Source organism: Solea senegalensis, linkage group LG19 (assembly GCF_019176455.1).
Source record: "Solea senegalensis isolate Sse05_10M linkage group LG19, IFAPA_SoseM_1, whole genome shotgun sequence".
NCBI classification, from domain to species: Eukaryota; Metazoa; Chordata; class Actinopteri; order Pleuronectiformes; family Soleidae; genus Solea; species Solea senegalensis.
Genome location: NC_058038.1, coordinates 5,920,055 through 5,942,900, shown reverse-complemented (window position 1 = coordinate 5,942,900; position 22,846 = coordinate 5,920,055). Strand labels below are relative to the sequence as shown.

At 38.8% G+C, this 22,846-nt stretch overlaps 3 protein-coding genes across 5 annotated transcripts; 1 reads left to right on the top strand and 2 right to left on the bottom strand.

The window, feature by feature from the left end:
- Positions 1-342: 342 nt before the first annotated feature.
- On the top strand, positions 343-13,551 carry zc3h7a (zinc finger CCCH-type containing 7A). 2 transcript variants are annotated; one of them, XM_044050965.1, is made up of 23 exons: positions 343-490; positions 2,859-2,955; positions 4,739-4,778; positions 4,878-5,081; positions 6,259-6,417; positions 6,513-6,593; positions 6,879-6,932; positions 7,030-7,069; positions 7,163-7,503; positions 7,585-7,837; positions 7,938-7,966; positions 8,519-8,663; positions 8,764-8,922; positions 9,019-9,224; positions 9,395-9,495; positions 10,262-10,443; positions 10,795-10,868; positions 11,168-11,301; positions 11,380-11,485; positions 11,577-11,685; positions 11,759-11,892; positions 12,605-12,768; positions 12,853-13,551. In XM_044050965.1, exons 2-23 carry the CDS (start codon positions 2,888-2,890, stop codon positions 13,040-13,042), a joined length of 2,973 nt encoding a protein of 990 aa, XP_043906900.1. In that variant the 5' UTR covers positions 343-490; positions 2,859-2,887; the 3' UTR covers positions 13,043-13,551. The 2 variants fall into 2 exon arrangements, with proteins under 2 accessions (XP_043906900.1, XP_043906899.1); XM_044050964.1 differs by having other exon boundaries at positions 11,165-11,301.
- A 336-nt stretch (positions 13,552-13,887) lies between these two features.
- rmi2 (RecQ mediated genome instability 2) lies at positions 13,888-16,491 on the bottom strand. Its single transcript, XM_044050967.1, has 2 exons — positions 16,089-16,491; positions 13,888-15,129 (listed from the first exon to the last, which is right to left on the bottom strand). The coding sequence occupies exons 1-2, from the start codon at positions 16,375-16,377 to the stop codon at positions 14,978-14,980; spliced, it is 441 nt and encodes a 146-aa protein (XP_043906902.1). The 5' UTR covers positions 16,378-16,491; the 3' UTR covers positions 13,888-14,977.
- Positions 16,492-17,602: 1,111 nt separating this feature from the next.
- On the bottom strand, positions 17,603-22,718 carry ubfd1 (ubiquitin family domain containing 1). Of its 2 annotated transcripts, none has more exons than XM_044050579.1 (7): positions 22,644-22,718; positions 20,635-20,904; positions 20,339-20,547; positions 20,196-20,261; positions 19,646-19,751; positions 19,475-19,557; positions 17,603-18,025 (listed from the first exon to the last, which is right to left on the bottom strand). In XM_044050579.1, the coding sequence occupies exons 2-7, from the start codon at positions 20,885-20,887 to the stop codon at positions 17,915-17,917; spliced, it is 828 nt and encodes a 275-aa protein (XP_043906514.1). In that variant the 5' UTR covers positions 20,888-20,904; positions 22,644-22,718; the 3' UTR covers positions 17,603-17,914. The 2 variants fall into 2 exon arrangements, with proteins under 2 accessions (XP_043906514.1, XP_043906513.1); XM_044050578.1 differs by lacking the exon at positions 22,644-22,718 and adding an exon at positions 22,447-22,514.
- Positions 22,719-22,846: the final 128 nt, after the last annotated feature.

Genomic DNA, 22,846 nt, shown 5'->3' with positions numbered 1-22,846 from the left:
TCTAAATATTATAAGAGGAAGGAGATGACAAAGAAGGAATCCCATGTATCTAGTATCTGTCTGTTTATATTGTAGTGAACAAGCATTTCCAGATGAATTGCTTCTGTTGGGATTGATCATATAAATCATATAAAGTGCAGTGAACTGTTATAAATGCATTGTCTGTAATATAATGCATGCAAATGTGTGTGTGTGTTTGATATCTCCGTCTTTATTTGTGCATCTGAGCTCCACTGTAATCTAAAATCTGCTTGTTCATTTTTGTATGTGAGAGGTTGTCAAGTGCACCCACTGCCTGCGGGGGGCAGCAGTGCGGTGTAGGCGCTGTACGCTCTGCCGCCGCTCACAGCAGAAGAACAAGAAAAAAAGCAAAGGGCGGCCTTCAGTAATACAGCCATCTATAGCTAAGTTATTTGAGCTAAAACGACAAATCAATTCTCCTCCCGTCTGAAAACCGCCCTACGGTTGCTTGGAATAAAGATTCATTCATGTGAGTATGTGCGGCGACCGCTGTCTCCTAGCGTATGTGGTAATTGCGGGGTCGCTATTGTTTGCGTTGGGGGAGAACTAGTTTAACTTAAGACGTGCCTTCGCTTTGTTAGGCTCGGGCTACTTCAAACTGGAGTTCACTGTTAAGTAGCTGCGTAAGTCCGCGTGTCTAGCAACGAAACAAAACAGTGTTTATCTAATTTTCTGTCTTGTTACTGCTCAAACTATGCGTGACGGGCAGTTAAACCTTTGCTAAATGTCCCCAGCCGTTCGGTAACACACGTGCGCTAACTACCGTGTATCCATTATCGGACACATCTGTATTGCCCCTGTAAACGTCCACCTAATCCATATTTCCTCGTAGTAACAATGTAATCACAACTGTTTTGCTTCTGGTGACAGTCCTGTTTTTATTTCTAAATGTTTTAAAGTGTTGTAAGTGCGGAGCAAAGCCGGGCACGCACAAGTTGCATGCTAACCTGAAGTTATGACAAATCTTTTCTGCCTCTCACAGAGTTTATGACAGCAGAATAATATGCAGTCGTGATTCGCTGTTTGGTTTAAACAACACTAAAATAATATGATGCACAATCTCAGAGGCGAACCAACTAGTAGGTTAGGACAGGACAACTATTTGGCGGGATTGGATGTTTGTTATTGGAACCCACAGCGTTCGAACAGGACACACTGCTGACAATAACCTTTATGGACTGCGATACACTTTTATACACGTTTTGTATTAGGTGGTGAAACGCTCGTCGTCTCAGAAGTCGTTAATAAATGCCAATAATTGAAATCCTTCTTCATTCTTCAATGCTGTTTCAAAGTGTTTCCTTTGGGCCAGAGAGGTCAGCCCTTCACACCCAGACAGCATCACATAAAGAGTCTTTCAGACCAACTTCCTGAAATTAAACGGGGCATACATGTCTTGTTATTGACACCATTACCTCCTCAATGCAAATTTCCGGATCCGCGCTCTCTATCTACGTTATTGCTAAACGCGGAAGTAGAATGTAGCTGATGGGCCAGTGTCATGGAGCTGAATTGTTAGCATCGAGTGAGTGAACTCCCTGTGAACCAGTTGGACAGGCTGCAGATAGTGATTAATCACAAGGAAGTGTTGTGCTATTGTGTTATTACTGTTTGGGGGAATTAACTCTGAACTGAATATGATGATGAAATAATATGGTGATAATGATGCTTCCTGTTGACATTTTGATGCACAGCAATATGTTGTCAGTTGCATGACTTGTATTCTAGCCCAGAGCCTTCTGTGCAAAACACACCCATTATAAGATTCCCAAAAAGATCCAACATTTAAAAAAAAAAAAAATCATTCAAATAAACATGTCTGGCTTATCAAAGGCATCTCCTGCTTGTGGATGATATTAAAAGTCCCCACTATGCTTATCCTGACCAAAGAATATAGTAATAATTCTCTATATTATTGCAATAACTAAAAAATATGTTTAAATGTTATCATTTCCTTGATTTTAAACCTAAACAGGCATATAGGATAGGATACATATTTTTGTGTGTGAAAAATAATACATTCGATCGAAGTCATGAGGAAAGATGCAGCTCCCTATATTGACACATTAAATAAATCACAATTACTGTATGCTGGTGAGTTAGACAGAACTTTTGAGTTAAACATGAATGTTTTTCTCCGTTGTGCTTTGTATCACTACAAGTGATAATATTGTGTATTGTCCCAAGAAGCTTGTTTTGATTATTAAAAAAACTCAGACCTAATCAATCATACTCAAATAATCGTTGCATCCCATTATACAGCCTTTTGAAATTCTTAAGAGTTTTCCAAATATTTACCTTTTTGTGCCCTTTTGAAAATGAATGGAGGGGGGGATACCACTTCATGTATGTGTTACAACAGCACGGGATCAGCCTCTTTAATACTCTTTATATAAAAATACAAATAATAAGGTATATATGTGTATATATATATATGTATGTATATATATATATATATATATATATATATATATATATATGTATATATGTATATATATATGTATATATGTGTGTATATATATATATGTATATATATATATATATATATGTTGCATAAAATGATTTAATAACACAGCTCTAATTGTGGGGAGAATATTAGATGGAAGAAGCACAGCGACCCTCATGTGGAGGATAAAATGGTAGAAGATGGATGGATGGAAGCAGAATACACATGTTGGACTGTAATAGAAGTAATCACAGCAGGCACTAATTGCTTTGATCTTCAATCAAAGTATGCCCTAATAATGATGTGTACAAAGCAGTAACGCGACATGACGGATGCCAACTTCCTTTTAAAACTGCAACCAACCAACCACCAATGTGTGTCCTCATTTCAGGTGCTGACTGGATATATCAACACGGAAACATGTCCGGAGCGTGTCAGGACAGAAGTCGTCGCTGGCAGGAGATCCAGAAAGGCTTGCAGTTCATCCAGTAAGTGTCACAGTGTGTCATTAGTCAGATCCAGTTTGTGTCTGCCATGTCTTTGTTGACATTTTGGGTCAGAGAACGAAGTGGGGGAAAAAAAGATTTCCGGGATCCTCGGTCTCTTCCAATTATGTGAAAGAAGAAATATTCCTCTTTGGAAATAAAATGATTTTATTTCCAAAATTATTTTTGAAGAGGTTGATTAAAAATGGCTTGATTAATCTGTGTGACTGATTGATATTACTCCAGTGTTTATTGGTGGTTGGCATTTCTAATGTTGCATTTCTGCCTAGATTTTTCTTCTATGTAGCATTATGGGCACTTACTTGTACTATTTTTAGCCTGGTGGTAGATAATATTTTGGGATGTCATTGTCAAATAATCATAGCTCATAGATCATAACAGGATAATTTAGCTAAAATATTAATTTAGTTCTTAAGATTAAGAGTTTTATCTGCTGCCGGTTCTTATAGAGTGTCATGCTGGCATCATTTATTGCTGTTCAGATCAGCTGGGTGTCAGCGAATCAGCGGACGTTGTCTTTGTGTGTGCAGTGAACATGCAGTATTTCCACAGAAGCAAAAGAACAGTGCGTTTCATTTCTTCTAATCTGATGCAGACCTTTTATTCTCAAAACAAAAGTGATACTAAAACACAGCGATGTATCTCACCATTGTGCGGTCAGCTTGAAAAGTGAACTGATGTCATAAGGTTTATGACGTGCGCACAAAACAAAATGCCATCTGTACCTGATTTTAAAAAGCTGTTTAGAAGAGAAACAAAAGTGATTTAAAACAAGAAAAAATATTACCTGGGGTTAAGAACAACATTTTAGCATTTTTTAAAGATAATTTAAGTAGATTTTGTGCACCATTTGGGTGATGATCTAAACTACAACTTGTGCAAAAGAGGACTTAAAATACCCAACTTTATCAATTTGACCTATAATTGCTGGTACACTGTGACTGTCTCAGAAGTTTCCATCATGACATTTAATTCCATACGCAGTCAAATTATCAAATCATGATTAGCTATTTATAAAATAAGTGACAACAATTGCTGAATTTTTTCTTGGCTGTAAATTCAGCACGCAGGTGCAAATGTTGTGCTATTTTAGTTGCCCGTTTGGCTCAAGATGCATGATGCAAATGAATGGTGACAAATAGATGCCTATGTTTTACACCAAGTGATACTATTCAGTTATTTTGCATTTCACTTGTCAACATTTGTACCAAATGAATTAAATAAACGGAACTGTCCCACTTTTTGAAACCCATCTGGTTGCCTTTTTTGGTTGCTTTACAATGAAAGGATTTGTTTATAATACTGGAATAGTGATCCTTTCCACTACAGGGATATGAAGTGGCCTACATTTAACTTAGTCCTCAACTTTAGCCTTTAGTATTTACATTATGCTGACTGCTTATTTAAGGAAATTAGTCCTCACAATGAATACGTGTTACAAATTTTGTTCCTCACGAGTAATGCTTATATCACAACCTTCCTGTTCTGACTCCCTGTGTTTCGACATGTCTTTTTGTATCATTTACAAAATAAAAGGCAGTGTTGCGAATAAAAACTGAAAATACATAGAATATTTACCGTTAAATCTAGTAATTCAAACCAAATGAGTAAAGGTTATATATAGTAAGGATATATATGATTTCAGTTATTTACAGTCAAAATCAAATCCAATTTGACAGAACTCCAGTCATCTCTCTGTGACATTCATACTCTTTGTACAGCTGACCCTTTGAAAAGTTGTCATTTGACTCTTGTTTCCTTTCAGATCAACGCTTCCATTTCCTGGAAGCCAAGACAAGTATGAGGCAAGTTATTTACATTTGTATAGTAACTCTGAAGCAAAGAACACCAAACACACTTTTTCCATTTTTCTTTCATTGATTCATTTCTATTTTAATGTCCAGGTGTTCATTAAGGAACTTGTGTGGAATCTTTTTGGAGAAGGAAACGACGTGTTTAAAGAAGGGGAATGGACAAAATCCATCGAGATGTACACTGAGTCCTTGAGCATAGCGGAGTACGCAGACTCTGAGGACATCTGTGTTCCTATTGCTTTATTGGAAAAGCTGTATGCAAATCGAGCTGCGGCTTATCTAAATGTTGTTCCGGTAAGTAGGCATGTTCAGTTTTACTCCGACTTCCTCTGCATTAGTCAGTTTTGTTTGACCTAAACATGTTTAGGTTAGTGTTCAGCCGTAGTCCATAAATAACAGAACATATTGTGTTCAGGAATTTGAACTTTAATCGGCCAGGGTTCTCTCGTTGATCTTCAGTCACGTTGCATAATCTTTTTCCTGCTCTTATCAACTTTGAGTGTGTGGACATGTTTTTGGTTGTCCGTGGCTGCAGGGATATATTCAATATTCAAGATTAGAACGATTCTAGAGTGAGCTTTGTCTGTCAGATCAAGCTTGTCAGGCATTCAGTGATGTTTATGTCATTACACAGTAACATCAATCCCCGCCACACAAAATAAATGATCTTTTTTTCCAGCTATAAAGTTACATATATCACTATTTTACACCGTCTGCTTATTTTCAGTGACAGGAACAGTGCGGCTGCAGCATTAACGTCAATAACCGAAAACTATATTAACTATTTTATGCTTCAAACAACTAAGTTCTTACAGTGCGGTGGCCTCCTTGTTTGTGGATTTAACTTCCTCAGTATTTATTTAGGGCTGGGCAATGAATCGATTTAATGAATTAGCTCCCCTTGGGTTTATGTAGTTCATAGTGGTGCAGCACTGTGGCATTTCCCACCTGGCATGTTCCTAAAAGGGCTCAGTTTCCACATTAGTAAAGAACTGGTTTGGTTTTGCAGTGTCAGACACCGAGCAAAACAAACGTGATCCACCCACTCTTTTTCCTGGGAAAAAACTTTTTGCATTACAAAAAGTACAGTACAGTACTCCCCGCTTTCAGTCGTCCTTGATTTAGAAACAGTATCTAGTGCAGTCACTGTAGCTTTCCTTAACTCCATGACATCTGTTTTATTCCCATGCAACTAAATTACCTTCTGCCCCCCAATGTTTTTTCACAGGAACAGTCAGTCCCAATTTTTATTCTTGCATCCATTTATTCTTACAAAATGTTGTAATGGAATAATTCTTGGAACCACATATTGATTTTTACAAATATTTGCTGTAACACTTTTTTGTTTTGTAATAGTTTTCCACCCAGGTGTTGTGATTGCTCATTGTTAATTCATGAATAAATCTTAATTACAGTAATTTCAGAATGCAGCAGTTTTTCAGTTTTGTCTGTCTTGTCTTTCCCCTTTTAGGGACTATATGACCAAGCATTAGAAGACTGTGAAAAGGCTCTTCACTTAAATGAGGGAAACTTCAAAGCGCTGTATAGGAAAGCAAAATCCTTGAAGGAGCTGGGGAGACACCAGGAGGCCTATGAGACCGTTGCCAAATGCTCTCTAGTAGTGCCCCAGGTAACATGCATAATTATCGTCAGTATTTGTGCAGAAAATTGTATAATGTTCATGATGGTGTTTGAATAATTGTCTTAAATATGTTGTTTTGCTAGGATCCCAGTGTCACACAGCTGACTCAGGACCTTGCCAAAATATTGGGGTTGAAAATCCGTAAAGCTTATGTGAGAAGCAAGGTACGTCCCTCTCTTTAAGGCAAACTTGCGGATCAAGGTTCAGTTTTTGTGCTAGAATGTAAAGCGTTACTCCCTCATTCTACTCCACAGCACAAATATACAAACCATAATAAAAGCATGTAGAAGAAACAAAATAATTAGCATTTTAGTCTGCAACAAGGCTGGGCAAACATGTTTATAGATGAGAACAGAGCCGTTTCCTGCCAAAATGGCGTTTTGGCTATGAGCCCAAACGTCAGTTCCTGGAGCTTTGAGTCTGACTGGGCATTTTCATTGTTTCTACAGCCTGCCTTAAATGTTATGCGAGGATCAAATTATCAAGATGCATCATTTGATAAGGTAAGCAACATTTTCATAACACCTAGTCTAATGTTTTTGTTGGGGCACTACAAGCACATATTTAATTCAGTCAAGTCCTCTCTTTTCCTTTTTTTAGTTTTCCCATAGCTCACTTTCAGTTGAAGACATAGAAATTGGTAAGTTTAAAACTTAATACAGGTTTAATTTGATTATCAAATCACAGCAGCACCAAAAGCAACTCATCTCATCTCTCCCTGTCGTGTTTTTAGAAGTGCCTCAGTCGGCCCAGGATGGCAGTGTTCTGGCTCCAACCCTAGCTCCCATCCAAGCCCCGGTGGCCGCCGTTCACGCGCCTCTGAATGAAACAGTGCTGGACGAATTTCCTCACAACAACAGTCACTCATCTGTGACCCCGTCTGAACCTCCTGGCTTCGAGTCTATTCCCCTGCCCGTGTCCACATCAGCTGCTCTCCCTGCACTTACATTTGTTAACGGGTGCAGGAACACGCAGCCTTGCCCCATACTTGAAACTAGTCAAGATTTTGATGCGGACATCATCGGGGATGACCTAGACGATCTACTGGACCAAGCTGGCCCCGAATCCAACATGGTTAGTGAACAGATGTGAACAGATTTCAGGTTAAAAAAAAGTGTGATCTACTAATGTTTAATTGTGTGTTTCTTTTGTTAGGACATACCCACAGTAAAAGGGCCTCTTCCTTTGCCTACCAGTATTGCCTCGGGCAGTTCCATGTCAAGTCCATTCCTAATGCCATCTCATATCAGCCCATATCACCACATTAGTACACAGCAGTGCACTGTGACTCTGCCCCCATTGTATCACAAATCAGGGTCAAGCACATATTTTGGCATGGACACTTTTGACTCCCTGCCTCCACCGCTGGACTCCCTGGATAGTCTCACTATGTCTGACTTTAATTCAGGTATTTTATATACATTTATTGAGTACCTTTCTGTTTTAGTGATGACATTGAATTTTGTGGTGTTTAACTGATATTTTCTTTTTTCTTGTCAAACTTACAGATTATGTTCCTGGTCCGTTCATTCCACAGGTAATTTATTATTCCATATGTTACCAATTGTGCCTTACCATTATACAGTGCTTACGGTGTACTGAATCATTGGAATCAGTTCTTAAAAAAGAACTGAGAGCGCAACACTAAATTGAAATACGGCTGAACGGGTTGTGACTCGGCTCGCGATCGCTGGTTTTCATAAGTGCCGTCACTAAATACACCAGATTTCTTAGTTAAATGTTGAGATTTTTAGACATTTTCTTGCTAAGTGTTGGAAATTAACACACTTTCAGGATTTTTAAGTGTTTTAAATGATCTACAGTTTGGCTGTGTTAAGTTTAATTCCTGTGTCGGATGTCGCGTTCCAGTCAATCAGCTGTCTTTTGACGTTGCGCTTTATGATAGACTCGGCTCGATTAACCTTGCCAGAGCAGTACGATGATCCCTAATGGAAAAGCAAAAAGAAACGAATTGAGCTAAGCTGTGCTGGAACTGTATAATGGAAAAGCGCCATAAGTAACTACTTGTCAATTTTCGTGTCGGCATTCTGATATTATTAGTTATATTTGGTCATTTTTAAAAATACAGATAAACACGACGGAATCCCCAATGGGAATGGCTGTGGGAATGCCTGAAGTGAAGGGTCTTCCTCCTGCTGTCGATTTAGCGAAGAACCCATTAGCAGAAACACATGAATTCAAACAAGCCTGCTCAGTATGCTACGTCAAAACTGGTGAGCAAATGTCCCTTTTGTTGTTTCTCTTCTCAGACCTGGTGAAGTGGTGTTTTGGTCTAAGTGTTTTTTGTCGTCTTGTCATCGTTTATGTCCACAGGTCCCGGTGTGTTGGACTACACATTTCATACTGAAGAGCATAAATGCAAAAAAGACGCTTTACTCGGCAGAATCAAACACTCACCAGACAAAACGTGGAAGCTCATTCGGCCCAGACCGACAAAAACTCAATATGTTGGACCGTATTACATTTGCAAAGGTAACATTTCCATATATGCAATCTGTTCTAGTTAGAAATCACTGCATTTGCTTTCACTATGTGGATGGGAACTAAAACCATGACGTGTCGTTTCAGAGGTGGCTGTTGGAAAAGACTGCCTATACCCCGGCCACTGCACGTTTGCATACTGCCAAGAAGAGATTGACGTTTGGACTCTAGAGCGGAAAGGGTTCATTTCTAGAGAACTACTCTTTGATCCGTTTGGACATAACTCTAACATCAGGTTGACGGTTCCCAAGATTTTACAGGAGCATCATGGGATATTCATGTTTCTTTGTGGGGTGAGTTTATTAGAACTGGTACTTACAGAAGTCTAGTGATGTTAGAGCTTGACACTGTTGGCTGTACTGTTCATTTCAGTGTAAGAAGTAAATGCACATTAAAACAAACACGCCTCTGTCATGTGACTCATCACCATAAACCTTAACCTTAAATCGAATGTGATCCGCAGGTGTGCTTTGACCACAAACCCAGAATAATCAGCAAAACCAACAAAGACGAACCTTCACTTTGCTCCCATCCAGTAACAAAGCACGTGTTTGAGGACCATAAGTAAGTTGTTTCACACTTCATGAATCTAACCCGTCATATATTAATGTTTCATAGTATTTATTGAATGTAAACTTAAAGATTCGTCAAAACAAAACTGTTAAAACGTGGATTTAAATGGGGTTTTTGACCAGTGGTGATGTGTTTAATTGGCATTCATTATTGAGTTTCAAAGGGATATTGCGTGACATGTTTTCCCATTTTAAAGTCATTCAGATTCACTGCCCGCCTACTTAATGACACAATATTCCGCATTGGTCGAAATTGGCTCTAAAATGATTGATTCTCCAACATATGACTGACTAAAAACAGTAGGCTGAATAGGCTGCTACCTCCTTGGCTATTTATTTATTTTTCACAATGAAGAAATTTATGCTAAATATTTTCTCTACAGAAGATACTCTGCAGTTGGTTACGGGGAAAAACATGTACATACTGTATGTGTTATTGGCAACATTTTCAATCACTTGTTGCGTTGCCTGGCACTGTACTCGGAGCTAACAGCTAAGCTAACAAGCGAATCTGCATATTTGTTCCCTACTTTCATTTACGTTGAAGCACCAGAAAGACTTTGACACACCGCTTTTCTGATGGTTTGCTTGTGTCGTCCATTTGTACAGTCAAACGTACGTCAAACTCTGCCCTCTGTTGGACCTCGTGATAATTACTTCAGACTGCGTGACGCACTTCTAGGCTGCATATTTTAAACTCAAACGGGTTTGAGCCTCTACATCAGGATTTAATAAGTTTGCTTCCGTTTGTCTTCCAGGTGCCTGGTCCACATCTTGAAAGAGAATACAGTTCGTTATTCCAAAATCCGACCCCTGAATCCCCACTGCCAGCTGGATCTCTGTCGCCATGAAGTCCGCTACGGCTGCGTAAGAGAGGACGACTGCTTTTATGCACACAGCCTCATTGAGCTGAAGGTCTGGATGATGCAGCATGAGCTTGGTAAGATTTTGAAATGCCTGGATGTACATTATTTTCATTTCTTGATTAATATTATTAGTATTGTTCCCAATACCTCAAAATGATCTCAAATGTCTTGTTTTGTCTACAAACCAAAATTACTTTGTTTTAATAATTTCTTTGTTGCACAAATTTAAAAAAAAAAAAAAATGTTGAAGCAGAGAACCTGTTTTTTTCAGGGTACATTCAAATTGATCTATGATAATTGATCTCGGGTTGATTTTTAAACCTGACATACAAGCAAATAAACTCCTTTTTAATATTTGTTGCTGCTAAATGTCATGTTTTCATTTTATGTCTGTTAATTTTGTTTCATTTACTTACTACATTAAGGTATTACTCATGAAAGTATTGTTCAAGAGGCAAAGAAGTTTTGGAATGCAACAGCTTCATTGCAGGGAGTTCAGGTAAGCCAAAAAGTTTGGGTTTCTTTTCACACTAATTATTTCTTTCTTGTCGCCTGTTAGATTTTATTTATATATTAAAACTGAACAATAGTTTCAATATACCAGACATTTGTTGATATTTAATTTATGAACTATTGTTATGCGAGTTCACGCATCAGCTAAAACAACTGCCTCTATTTCTCATTGTCGAGGTTTAAAGACCTTGTGTCGCTCGGCAACATTCCCACACTGATTAGTGTAATGTTTATATCGTGTTGACTCCATAAGTTTAAAACCCTGTCTTCACGTCTCACCAGCAGCATTCCAGTGCAAAGAGGAGGTTTGGGCCTCCAAATCTGAAGATGCTGTTTGTGTGTGGCCAGTGTTGGAGAAATGGCCAACTCAGTGAATCTGACAAAAACAAGAAGTATTGCTCGGCCAAGGCAAGACACACGTGAGTATACTCGGGTCTTAGTGTGTTTTTAAAATGATGAATTTACTCCATCATTAATTTGTTCTCTGGGTGTTTCAGGTGGGCAAAGGACAGAAGGGTGGTGCTTGTAAGTTCCCACGAAAGGAAAAAGTGGACAGCCGTCAGACCACTTCCAACTAAAAAGCCAATCCCGTCTCAGTTTGAGGTGTGTCACAAGTTTCTCTACCCTGACGTGGGCTCATTTGTTATGAAAACAAAATGCAGCAAGGGTCACCGGTGTCATTTTTCTCCCTCAGATTTGCATGCACGTGACAGCCGGAAAGAAGTGTCAGTACATTGGGAATTGCACATTTGCTCACAGCGTAGAAGAAAGAGACCTTTGGACCTATATGAAGGAAAATAACAGTGAGTCTTGACCACCTGTGGAATGTAATTGATTGTGTTATGCATGGTAATCTGATTTTATCCCCTCATTTAGTTCCAGATCTGGATCAGCTTTATGAGCAGTGGCTGCAGTCTCAGAAGCCAGGCTGGGGCGAGGAGAGCTCCAGTAACTCCATCAGGGAGAACGGCAAACAGATCCACATGCCCACAGACTACGCTGAGGAAGTGGTGAGTTTAAAAGGCCCAGATATTGCAGTGTGTTTGTCCGGTAATGTATTCAAAATGTGTGAGTGTAAACTACTCAGTTTATTAACCATGAGCCAGCTGCAGCTCCATTTTGGTTTTATGAGTTAAGTGTCTTAAACTTTTTACATTATCCTGTTTATGAAACAGACATTAGCAGCAGCGGACAGGATATGGTTTAATCATTAGGCGATAGATTTGTAAAGTGTGGTAAATGCCTTAATTGCTGCATGAGCCATTCAACGATATTGGATTTTTTGCCGATATCCGATACATCGGGAGTGCTTTGGCCGATAATCTCAACTGACTTAAGTGTGTGGTTTTTTTTTTCATCTAAAAGTACATATAAGGCTTTTTTTAATGGAGAAATCTTAAATGTTACACTGAACTCAGGGTGGGAATCACAGGACACCTCACAGCGATTCTTTGACAATCAATTGCTAGACCATCATATAGCGATGCATCACGATATCCATCTAACTGAAGAAAACCAAACGCCTTGAAGTTACGGATGACGATGTATCATCAAATCGATATTGTGACCCTACACTGGACTTGTAAAACTAACTACTGTGGACGTTGCCATAGTGATTTGGAGGGGAGGCCTGTTGCAAACAAACCACAATATATTTGCCTGTTAAAGTAACAGATGGTCGTTCGTGTGAATGAGACTGTGCTGTGTTTTGTTTGTCCACAGGCTGGCAATCACTGTTGGCTGTGTGGTAAAAACTGCAACAGTGAGAAACAGTGGCAGCAGCACATCACGTCAGAGAAACACAAAGACCGAGTTTTCAACTCTGAAGACGATCAGAACTGCTGGCAGTACCGATTTCCCACAGGCACTTTCAAAGTTTGTGAGAGGTAAGAGATCGCCTGACGCAACGCCTCCTCTCTACTTTCAGTGTCCTTTTTTTTTGGGTGGTTAACATTTGATGTTTTTGACAGGTTCCTCAAAGACACATGCACAGAGGATGACTTCTGTAAGCTAGCACACGGGGAGCTGGAGCTAAAGGAGTGGATGGAGCGCAGGGAATTCCTTTTGATGAAACTTGCCAAAGCCAAAAAAGACCATCTTATAGCACCAAATGACAATGACTTTGGGAAATACAGTTTTCTGCTTAAAGACATTAAATAATGACATGATGACAATATTCACGCTCACATGATAATGATGCAGTATTCAAAACAAGTCTAGAGTCTGGTGACCCCTGAGGGCCTCTGAGGTGCACAGGAAGTAGCCTGACAACAGTATGATTTTTAAAGAGAGGGTGTTCAGGCCCAGCCTTCTGGCTGGTGGTTGGTTTTCTCTGGTCAGAACTACAGGAGTGTTGTCGTTAACAGCAAATATGCCTGAGTTTAAAACACTTGAAGCTTTGCTATGCACCTTTCTGGAGAATATCTGAAAGCGGTGATGAAAATAGCATGTGTAAACCTTGATCAGAGATGTGTTCACATACTTTAAAAACAGTTTGACCTAAAAATACATTTAATTTTCCATAAGCAGTTTCTATATGTTAACGATCCTTCAAGTTATAAGTATGCAATACTTAAACTCAGTTCAGTTCACATTCTGTTGTTTTAATCCATCAAAATAGTGTTACCAGTGTATTGGGAACCACACCAAATAAAACTTTTTTAACCTGCGTTTAAGCTCCGGCGTCTTGATTATATAATGGTGTACGATTATTACTTTGGCAGGTGTTTGAGTTTTTAAGTGGTTAAGGATTTTATTGTGTTTGCCCTAGAAGTTGTGTGTCCCACTTTGTTATTTTTGTTATGCTATATTGTTCATGTTGGCAGGAAAAGCCGTGGCGGAGTTCACTTTGCACTTAAAATCCACGGAGCTCAAGAAATGCACCCAAGAATTTGACTGACTGAATAGAAGTGACAGCCAGATATTATTCCCCTACTCTACTTTTTGATACACTTTCCTTCATCCTACTCTGTAATGCAAATCCATGAAGTATACATAAAAGCTGATTCTATGAAAAAACATTTTATTTTAATGCCATTACATATATATAAACATTAATGGGAAGCAGATATAAATTATGTCCTTTAATCCTAAATGTTACACACTGGCCCGTTACGTACAGTATTAGGGTGAATGAACTTGGATAATTTATTTACATTTATTTATTTACAGCAGTCAAGATGCAATTTTAATCCCAATTTGTCAATGTAAATGTAGCTTACATTATTTCATTAATAAGTTTTATTTCTGAATCTAAAAATACTTTTGGAAGCACCCGACCTGTTACATTTCCTGCAGAATTAACATATCATAAAGATAAAACAGACATTATTAGTTAAGGTTTCCATAAATATCTTTTGATTTCCCAATGACTTTCTCCTCCCAGCCACACCGTTATAAAAGGTCCAGAGTGAAAAATTCAGGGTGAATTTATTCTTTTGAATTTGGCAGAAATTGAAGATAAATAATGAAATAAAACATTTTTAAAGGTTTACATTCAAAATGAGCCTTTACGTTTTGTATTAGAAGCAGGGTCAGCTCAACCGAGGTCACTATTTTGGAACACCTTGTTATTACAATAGCCCTCACTGGAGAAACTAAACATATTTTGAGTTTTGGTGCAAACAGAGGCTAAAATGTGCATCTCCACCAATAAATATTGGCAATTTTTACACACTGTACCTTTAAATCTTGTGTTCCCATTGGTCCTTTATAAGGTTTTGGTTCCATTTTTTTCTGCCTGACAGGAACTACTGGAGCTGTTCACATGTACGATAATATTCCAATATTAACCAGATTGAAACAATAGCCTGAATAAAACTCTACCATGTAAACAGACCTCAACCTGAATAGTCATACAGAGGAATAAGTGATAATCAAATTAATACATGAGGTTTTTTGATGTTTTCATCTTAATCAGATTCATTTTAACAGCAAACCGGGATATGCACTGATTCAGCGTAAGTTCTGTCCCATGTTTCACCTTCAAAATAAAAGCCTATAATCTAAAGCCTCCCAGATGAACCCGGCATCTTCTCCTCAGTCCAATGAGGGAGTTTATGTGACAACAACGACTTGTGCAAAGTGTCCCTGCTGTCAGGTCAGTACCTGCTGCAGCTCCTCCACCTCTAGCTTCCACATCCGCCTGTGAAGCGCGGCGAGCGCCGACAGATCTGCCATCTTCACGGCTCGGATGACTGGCTCCGGAGAGACGGCCTGGATGACACCCATCACCATCACGTACTTGCCTGAAATAGAAGGAGGCGTTTAATTCACCAGGGCTGACAGAAGACTTTAGGTAACAGAAACTAGGGGTGTGTAAATGTAAATATTTCCATTTTTATTTTGTAATATGTAGCAACATGTATAATTCCACAAATTGTATTTTAATTTATTTTTTAACCTGACGAGGGCTGCAACTAACAATTATTTTTCATAATCTTTTTTTTCTCTCAATAAGCCACTTATTAGAATCAGAAATGAAAAATGTTGGTCAGTTTCCCAGAACTCAAAAATTATATTGTTCTCAAATGTCGTGTTTTGTACATTCACCTAAATTATTCAGTTACATGATTTCTTGGTTGCATGGATCAAAGAAACGAATGCATGAAAATATTCACATTAAAGAAGCTGAAAGAGCAAAAACAATAAATTAAAACAAGCTTTCCGATTTTTTTTATCTTCTTAAATGTGAATATATTATATTATTTTGTAGATTTTGTTTTTGTTCCATATAACAAATAATTCAACTGATTACTTTGGGTTTCTGAACAAAGCAAGACATTCAAGAATGTCACCATTTTCCAGTTTTGGTAAGTACTGATCAACATTTTGCATTAATTTATGGGCCAAACAAGTACTTTCCCAATTAATTGGGAAAATAAACATTAGTTGCAGCCCTTGTACGTTTGCTTGTTTGTGTGTGTATGTGTAAGTACTTGGATTTGTTAGGATCTTAAACACTGACCTTGTCAGGACCAGTAGTCCTCATGGAGGCCAACATCTTAAAGGTTTAGGGTTAAGATTTTAAATGTGGTTAGGTTAGGTTTAGGGCTAGGTATTAACTGGTTAAGGTTAGGGATAGTGCTTTATTAAGGGTACCGAGAGGAATCATAGGAAACCGCATTTCCTAGCAGCGCCCCTGCCTATAACAAACATCTGAACTATAAGCGAAACAGAGACCAACTTCTCAGTGTCTTTTTCTCACCTTGGGACAAACATGGTTTCCCTTTAGGGACGTTGTTAACGCCCTGGACAGCAAACGTCCCCGTCTCGTCCATGAGCAGAACGGTGTTCGTGTCCAGCGGCGCCTCCATTACGGTGCCCTGCATCCACACCAGTGACACCGGGAGAGAGCGACCTCTGCCCGGTCTGATCACCCAGCAATCCCCGCTGCCGGCTGCTCCCTGGTTCTGTGCCGTCCTTAGCTGGGAGGAGAGCACTTTCACGGGCGGAGAGCGTTTCTTCGCTACGGTCGTTTTATCCAGTTGATACATGACAGTCTTTTACCGTGTTTACACGGTGGTTCACGCGCAGGAAAAGTTTGCATTACCCGCGTCTCCGCCTGGCGTTTGTTTACCCGGAAGAAGTGGGAGAATTACTCCGGATGTGGCACGTTTCACTTCCTCAAGTACCTTTACAAAGTAAAGGCAACGTTTTTAAGCGCTGACCGTGTGGTCTCGCCAAAATAAAAGCAATTTCATAGAGTTTAATTTTACGACTCCTAAAGTCAATATAAACTAAGCAATAAGCACAGGTTTTATACATAATCATGCGTTTTATAGGAGCCTGGATTTGTAACAAATGTGAAGTTAATTATGTAAATTATGTAGTACCATACCACATGATATGTTGCCAATAACCCAGCCCAGTCAGGGTATATTTCCCATTTGAGAATACAATATATTATATCATAATTATAACATAAATGTTAGATTTGTCCTTCGGTCTTTTTAAATACTTAACGACAGTTACGACAAAACAATCCATATTTCATATTAGTTTTAAATTTAAGGCAAGTGTTTCTGGAATCATTCATTCATCTTCTACCACTTTATCCTCCTCATGAGCTCCGAGGTGGGGTACCAAAGGTGGGGTCCAGTCCATCACTGGGCCACATAGAGACAAACCACCATCCACACTCACACCTATGGTCAATTTAGAGTGTCCGGTTTCCCTAATCCACCAAATCTGCATGTTTTTGGACTGTTAAAAAAGAAAAAAAGGAAGAAACTGGCACCAGATTTAAAAGTGTTATTCAGTCTCTGCAGGCCTTGCAAATTACATTGATGAATAATAAGACAAACCCGCAATTCACTTTGATGAATGAAAAACATTGCTACAGAAATAAATATGTGATGTGATGAAGGGGCTATTATTTCCATGTGGTAAAATAGAGGGCTGTTTTGTTTTGTCTGTCATGCTGTACTGAAATGTGATAACAGAAAAAACTATGCTGTGGCCTGCAAATAACAGTCAGCTGGGAGATTTGTTTTTCAGCAAGACAATGGCCATATAATAGCAGCCAAAGTCCTGGGGTGGATAAGAACAAGTAAAGACTTCAATCTCATACTACAATGTGTGGCAGGACCAGCAACTACTTTGCTGTGAAACTACACAGGCCGTGTGCAAAAACCTAACAAAATGGATCACAACTGTCTACAAGGTTTGGCTTGATTTAACACCCGAGAACAGACGGAACAAACAACCATTTCTCAGTGGTTCCATTTTATTAAATAAGTTTTATTTCTTTAAGAATAACTGAAGAAAAGTGTTAGCAATTTCTGTACAATTGTTTCACTGTTTTCCCTTGGATTTGCTGCAAACCTTGAAAGATCAACAGGGCTGAGAAATGTTTTGCTGCCACATAGTGCATTTTTAACCTAAAAAGAACATGTTTAGTCCACAGGCGTCCGTCTCCTTCGAATATGTTCTGAAAAAAATTCCTTATGCTTCATTATTTACTCCAGTTTCATTTGTCGTTGGCTTCACCTCTAAATCCCAGTTCATTGTCAAAAAATAAACAGAGGCACATTAGAAATACTGCCATTTTCCAAGGACTGTGTCTTTGATTGCATCAACAAACTGTGCAGGCACCCAGTAGACCCAATATTGAGACGCTTCTGTTGGACCCAACTGAAAAGCCTGCAAACGTGAGAAAACCGGAGTCAGTGCATGAGAAGGATTGACATCTGTTGAACGACTAAAGACAGCAACACAAGTCCGTAAACAATAGCAAATCATGCAAAAAGGACGTGTGATTGCTATGTATACTGTGAACAATAGATAGTACAATGAAAAATTCCTTTGGTTTGCCTTACGCAACAACCCATTTAACACTCCCAGCAACCATTCAGCAACACAATGGCTGACTTGCACATTCACTCATGCTCTGCTTCAAGTCAGGGTGGATCACTGATACCGGTGACTGGAATAAAAGCTTCCTGTGTGCAGTGACATTTTAAATCATCCTTATCTTCTCCTCATACATTTTCAGCTCCTTGCAGATGCAGGAGCAGACTCGGAGCGGGTGGCTGACAGCGTGTTTCATTTTTAGCCACAAACATTTAAAAAACCCGAGACGTGTGTATCCCTGTGATTACACTGGTCACGCATCGGGATGTCACATATCTACACTACAGGTGCAACAGCACACTGATTGCATTCACCTGTTTTTATTAGTTGGCACAGTCAGTCAGTGGGAGCTGGTGCTCAACTTTAATAAGAAAGTAGGAATGTGTGGAAATTCCCTTAAATGTCTACTTTTACAATCATTTAGTTACTGAAACTACAATTTACACACGCTATATATTTTCTTTATTGTATTTTTAAATCTATGTCACTCTTGCACTCAAGTCAAGACGCCTTTTATATTTTATGTAAGCACTTTATGCCTCGTGGTTGTAACGTGCCGTACAAATACATTTGCCTCGCCTAGAACGACATATTTCAGATTTAATTCCATGTTGGGCAACAGTTAATTTTCTGGTGTATTTATTTTATATGAGTCTTAAAATGCCAGTATAAAGTGCAGTTATACGACCTCCTTCCAGGTTAAAAAGACATCAGTTACTCAGGTGAGTGAAGTATCGAGTAAACACTTCCCAAAAACTTTATAATCTTGATAAAAGCCCTGTTATGAAGCACACTTCTTCTTCTCTTGAAAAAAACAAACAAAAACGCTTTGACATTAAGTGATAAACCAAAGCCACTTCTCTCGCGACCGCTACAACGGCCTCCGACATTACACCACACACTGTATTTCTCTGACATTGAAGAACAGGAGTGCCTTTAGACATAAAGGTTAATCTGGAGAAGGCACTGACATTTACCGCCCCACTGCAGAGCCCATAACAGCAAATGATGACCCTGTCACTCTGATGTACACATACTGCAGTGACTTCAGCAAAATGCTCCACCGCCTGCACTGTTTACTTACACAAGACACCACTTCCACATCAACTAACAAATGTAGCGTTTCGTAGTGATTTAAAAAGTTTTGCTGAAGTGGCGGCAGAGTCAGCTGCATAAACACGTGACTCCCGAATGTTGTTTACGTGAATCTGACATGCATTCGACAGCAAGAACACTTACCATCATGTGATAGTCATCGTGGCCTTCGATGGGTTCAGACACTACGTTTTTAATGGAGCCCATGGGGACTTTCTCTGTTCTCTCTGGAGATGGCAAAAGTTTATCATCAGAATCTTTGTGTTGCATGGAAATGTAGTAAAATACAAGAACCGCATAGGAGTAAAAACTCACCCTTTGTTCCGATCCACAACTGATCCTGCTCCAGTTTGAAGGTGAGTCTAACTTTTCCTCCGGACTTGTTGTACATTCCGGATAAAGGCACTGTTGGTAATCGTTCCTGTTAGCGGGACAAAGCAGTTACTCGCGGTGACTGGGTTAGGATTATAACCAATTATAATCACGTTTAGCTCAGGTTTGGTCACGTTGGCTGCAGACTTGATTTACTATGTTTGTGCATCCTGTGTGTGTCTGTAAATAGGGAAAACAATGAGTGACCGTGGTAATTAGAGGTCAAACAAAATGTATTTTTTCTGATGCTGATGCCAGTTTTTTAGAAGTCTGGGCATCTAATGACAGATAATTGATGCATTTTCCCCCATATTTATTTAGTTAATTTTCTTTTTTTCCTATTTCAGCAACACGAATGATCTGTCCCCAATCTAAATTTTATCTCTGTACTGCAGTGTAATTATATGCAGTTTTTTCAATGCAAAATACATGAAAAGGGTCAACACACAAAAAGTGCCATTTTTGAGTGTAATCTGCTTTAATTTCCTCTCACCTTTGTTCCTTTAATAGATGTCATCACATCCTCTGGTTTACCTTTGTCCAAAACCTTCCTATGTTGCTGAAATAACAGAGCAGATTTTGTTAAAATAAAAAATAAGTAATAATAACAAAACCGTGTCATTCACCAGTCTTTACCTTTTGCCTGCATAAAGGCTCTTTCTTGTTTTCTTCCGCTTTGACTTCCTGCTGAATGACCTCTTTGGGTGTATTCACTGCTAATACATCATTTATTGTAGATCCTACCACCATTATTTTTGCACCATTTGTAACCTTTATGTCACGTAGCGTCTTGTCCTCTGGAAGCAATCCTTTGTACATCACTTTCTGCATTGCCGGGGGAAGACCTACGTTGATAAATGTGAAGACTCATTAAACATTTACTGCCTATTGTAAGATTTAATCTCTGGTAAAATAATACTGTGTGCTCCTACCAGTGAGTGAATGAATCCTCTCTTTTAGTTTGGCTCCGGTGCTATCGACAGGAATTTTCAGATCATATTTATTTTTGTTCCAGATAATCTTCAAATCCACCGTCTCCTGCTCGCTGTCCGCATCGTCCCCATTGCTAATACTAGAGTCCTGAGTTGTGGCATCTCCTGCGCTTGCATGAGATGTTTCTGCTTCATTTTTTTCAGCATATTCACCCAGTGGTTCAGCTTCGTTTGGCTTCGCCTCGGTCTCCATTACGACTTCTCCACTTCCTGGACAAATGTAGAAAAATATACACAGATTTAGATCCTTCAAGATAAATTTTATTTACAAAAGATGCCCTGGCATGTGTGTCCAGAAGCATTATTTTTATTATAGCATTGTTTTTAAACAAGAAATATAGAAGATATAGCAACTAGAATATTCCGTTCATAATTTCATATTCCTGTTTTCAAATTACAGAGCATAGTTGATTATGACTCATGTTTGCGCTACCCACACTGACGTTAAAAACATTATAATCTGATTATAACATAAGCATATTGTGGCTAAAATTGTAACGCAGTAGTACCACACAATAATAATTAGGCGTGCAATGATTATTTGATTATTAAATGAATCGTCAACTCTTTTGATAAACATTTTTCAATAATTAAAACAAGCTGTCTAGTTTCTTTGCTCCATATAACAACAAAATCACTGAAACTGAATCAAGGATCAACATTTTCTGACACTGTACGCACCAAACAAGGATTAATCGGGAAATTATTCAAACAATCAATTATTAAAATAATCGTTAGTTGCAGTCCTAATAGTAATACCATAATAATGTCAAAAATAATAACTACTACACTGTTAATTAGACAAACTGAATAAGACTTAAACAATTACATTCCAGCCTGTGTGGTTTGCCAATTGTATACGGTAATTTCGAATTGTGAATTAGATTGTAAAGGATCTCATTGCTCAGCACTACCCCCAGTCGGGTTAATCAGACAATCATGTTTACATGACAGTGGCGTAATCAGACCCCTGTTTTGATCTGGTTATTGAAAATACTGTTTACCTAACGTATCTTCTTCGGACCTACTGAATGTTTTAATCCGGTTAATGTACTGTAGAATAGTGGTTAAATTCATGACGATCATAATTGTTTAATCGTACATTTACTTATGATTTAGCACAACTTAAAGCTAAAGTGAAACACAGTCAACAGTGAAGTCTGGTTTCGCTTTTCTATTCACTCACTCTTGTCTTTCTATTTACTTGTATTTCTTATTTTGTTTCCCTCTGTGATAATCATTTTACTTTTATATTGTGTGACGGCGCCAACTATAAGTGAACATTGCTTTATTTTGTTTTTTTCTTCCTGTAAACAAGTACTCGCTACTCAGTAGCTCCTAAAAAAACACGAATGGCCTTACTGGTGACCAAACTGCACCAAACTGGTTACGAGTGTAGTACGTTAGTACACAGTCGTTACCATTCATAACGTAGCCCGGGTCATTTAGCAAACGACCTGCTAAAGTTAACCCATTTAAGTTATTGGCTGACTAAATGTTAACATTAGACTTAGTCAGCACCCAGGTGTAGTTAAATTTGACTGATGTTAGCAAGCGTCAGCGGTAGCTAGCTACAACACTCGTTAAACATTTACGGAATACCGTTGCGGTTACGCGTAGTTTTACATCACAGCGACTTAATAGTGTCGTGTATTAACGTGTCAGCTTAAAGCACGCGGAGTTTCACTAACGGGATAAAAGTCAGAGTAAAGACATGAGGAGAATGCAGCTGTATTTCTCCTCAATACCCACCATCCTGCGTCGCCATGATGATTGTGTACAATTTGTTAGGTTGAGGCAAAGAGATTACAGCGAGCAGGATGAGCTCCGGTGTCGTGAATGGGAAAGTCCACCGGAGTTTTATAACCCCGTTACATTTAGGTGTTTTAACGCGAGAAACGACACACAAAGACAAAAATATGACTGCATTTTAAAATGACTTTACTTACCCGGACAACGTTAAAACATTTGTAGTTTCAGCACCTAGCCGGCGAGCAGAAAGGCAGGAAGAGATCGCGCATGCGCAGTCGGAAAACACCCCTCACATAAAGTTGTGTAACGATAAAAGCAATTGAATTTTTGACGAAACGCATAGTAATTAAAGTATAAAAAATAAAATAAACTCGGAAACACTTAAAACGAACAACAGCAA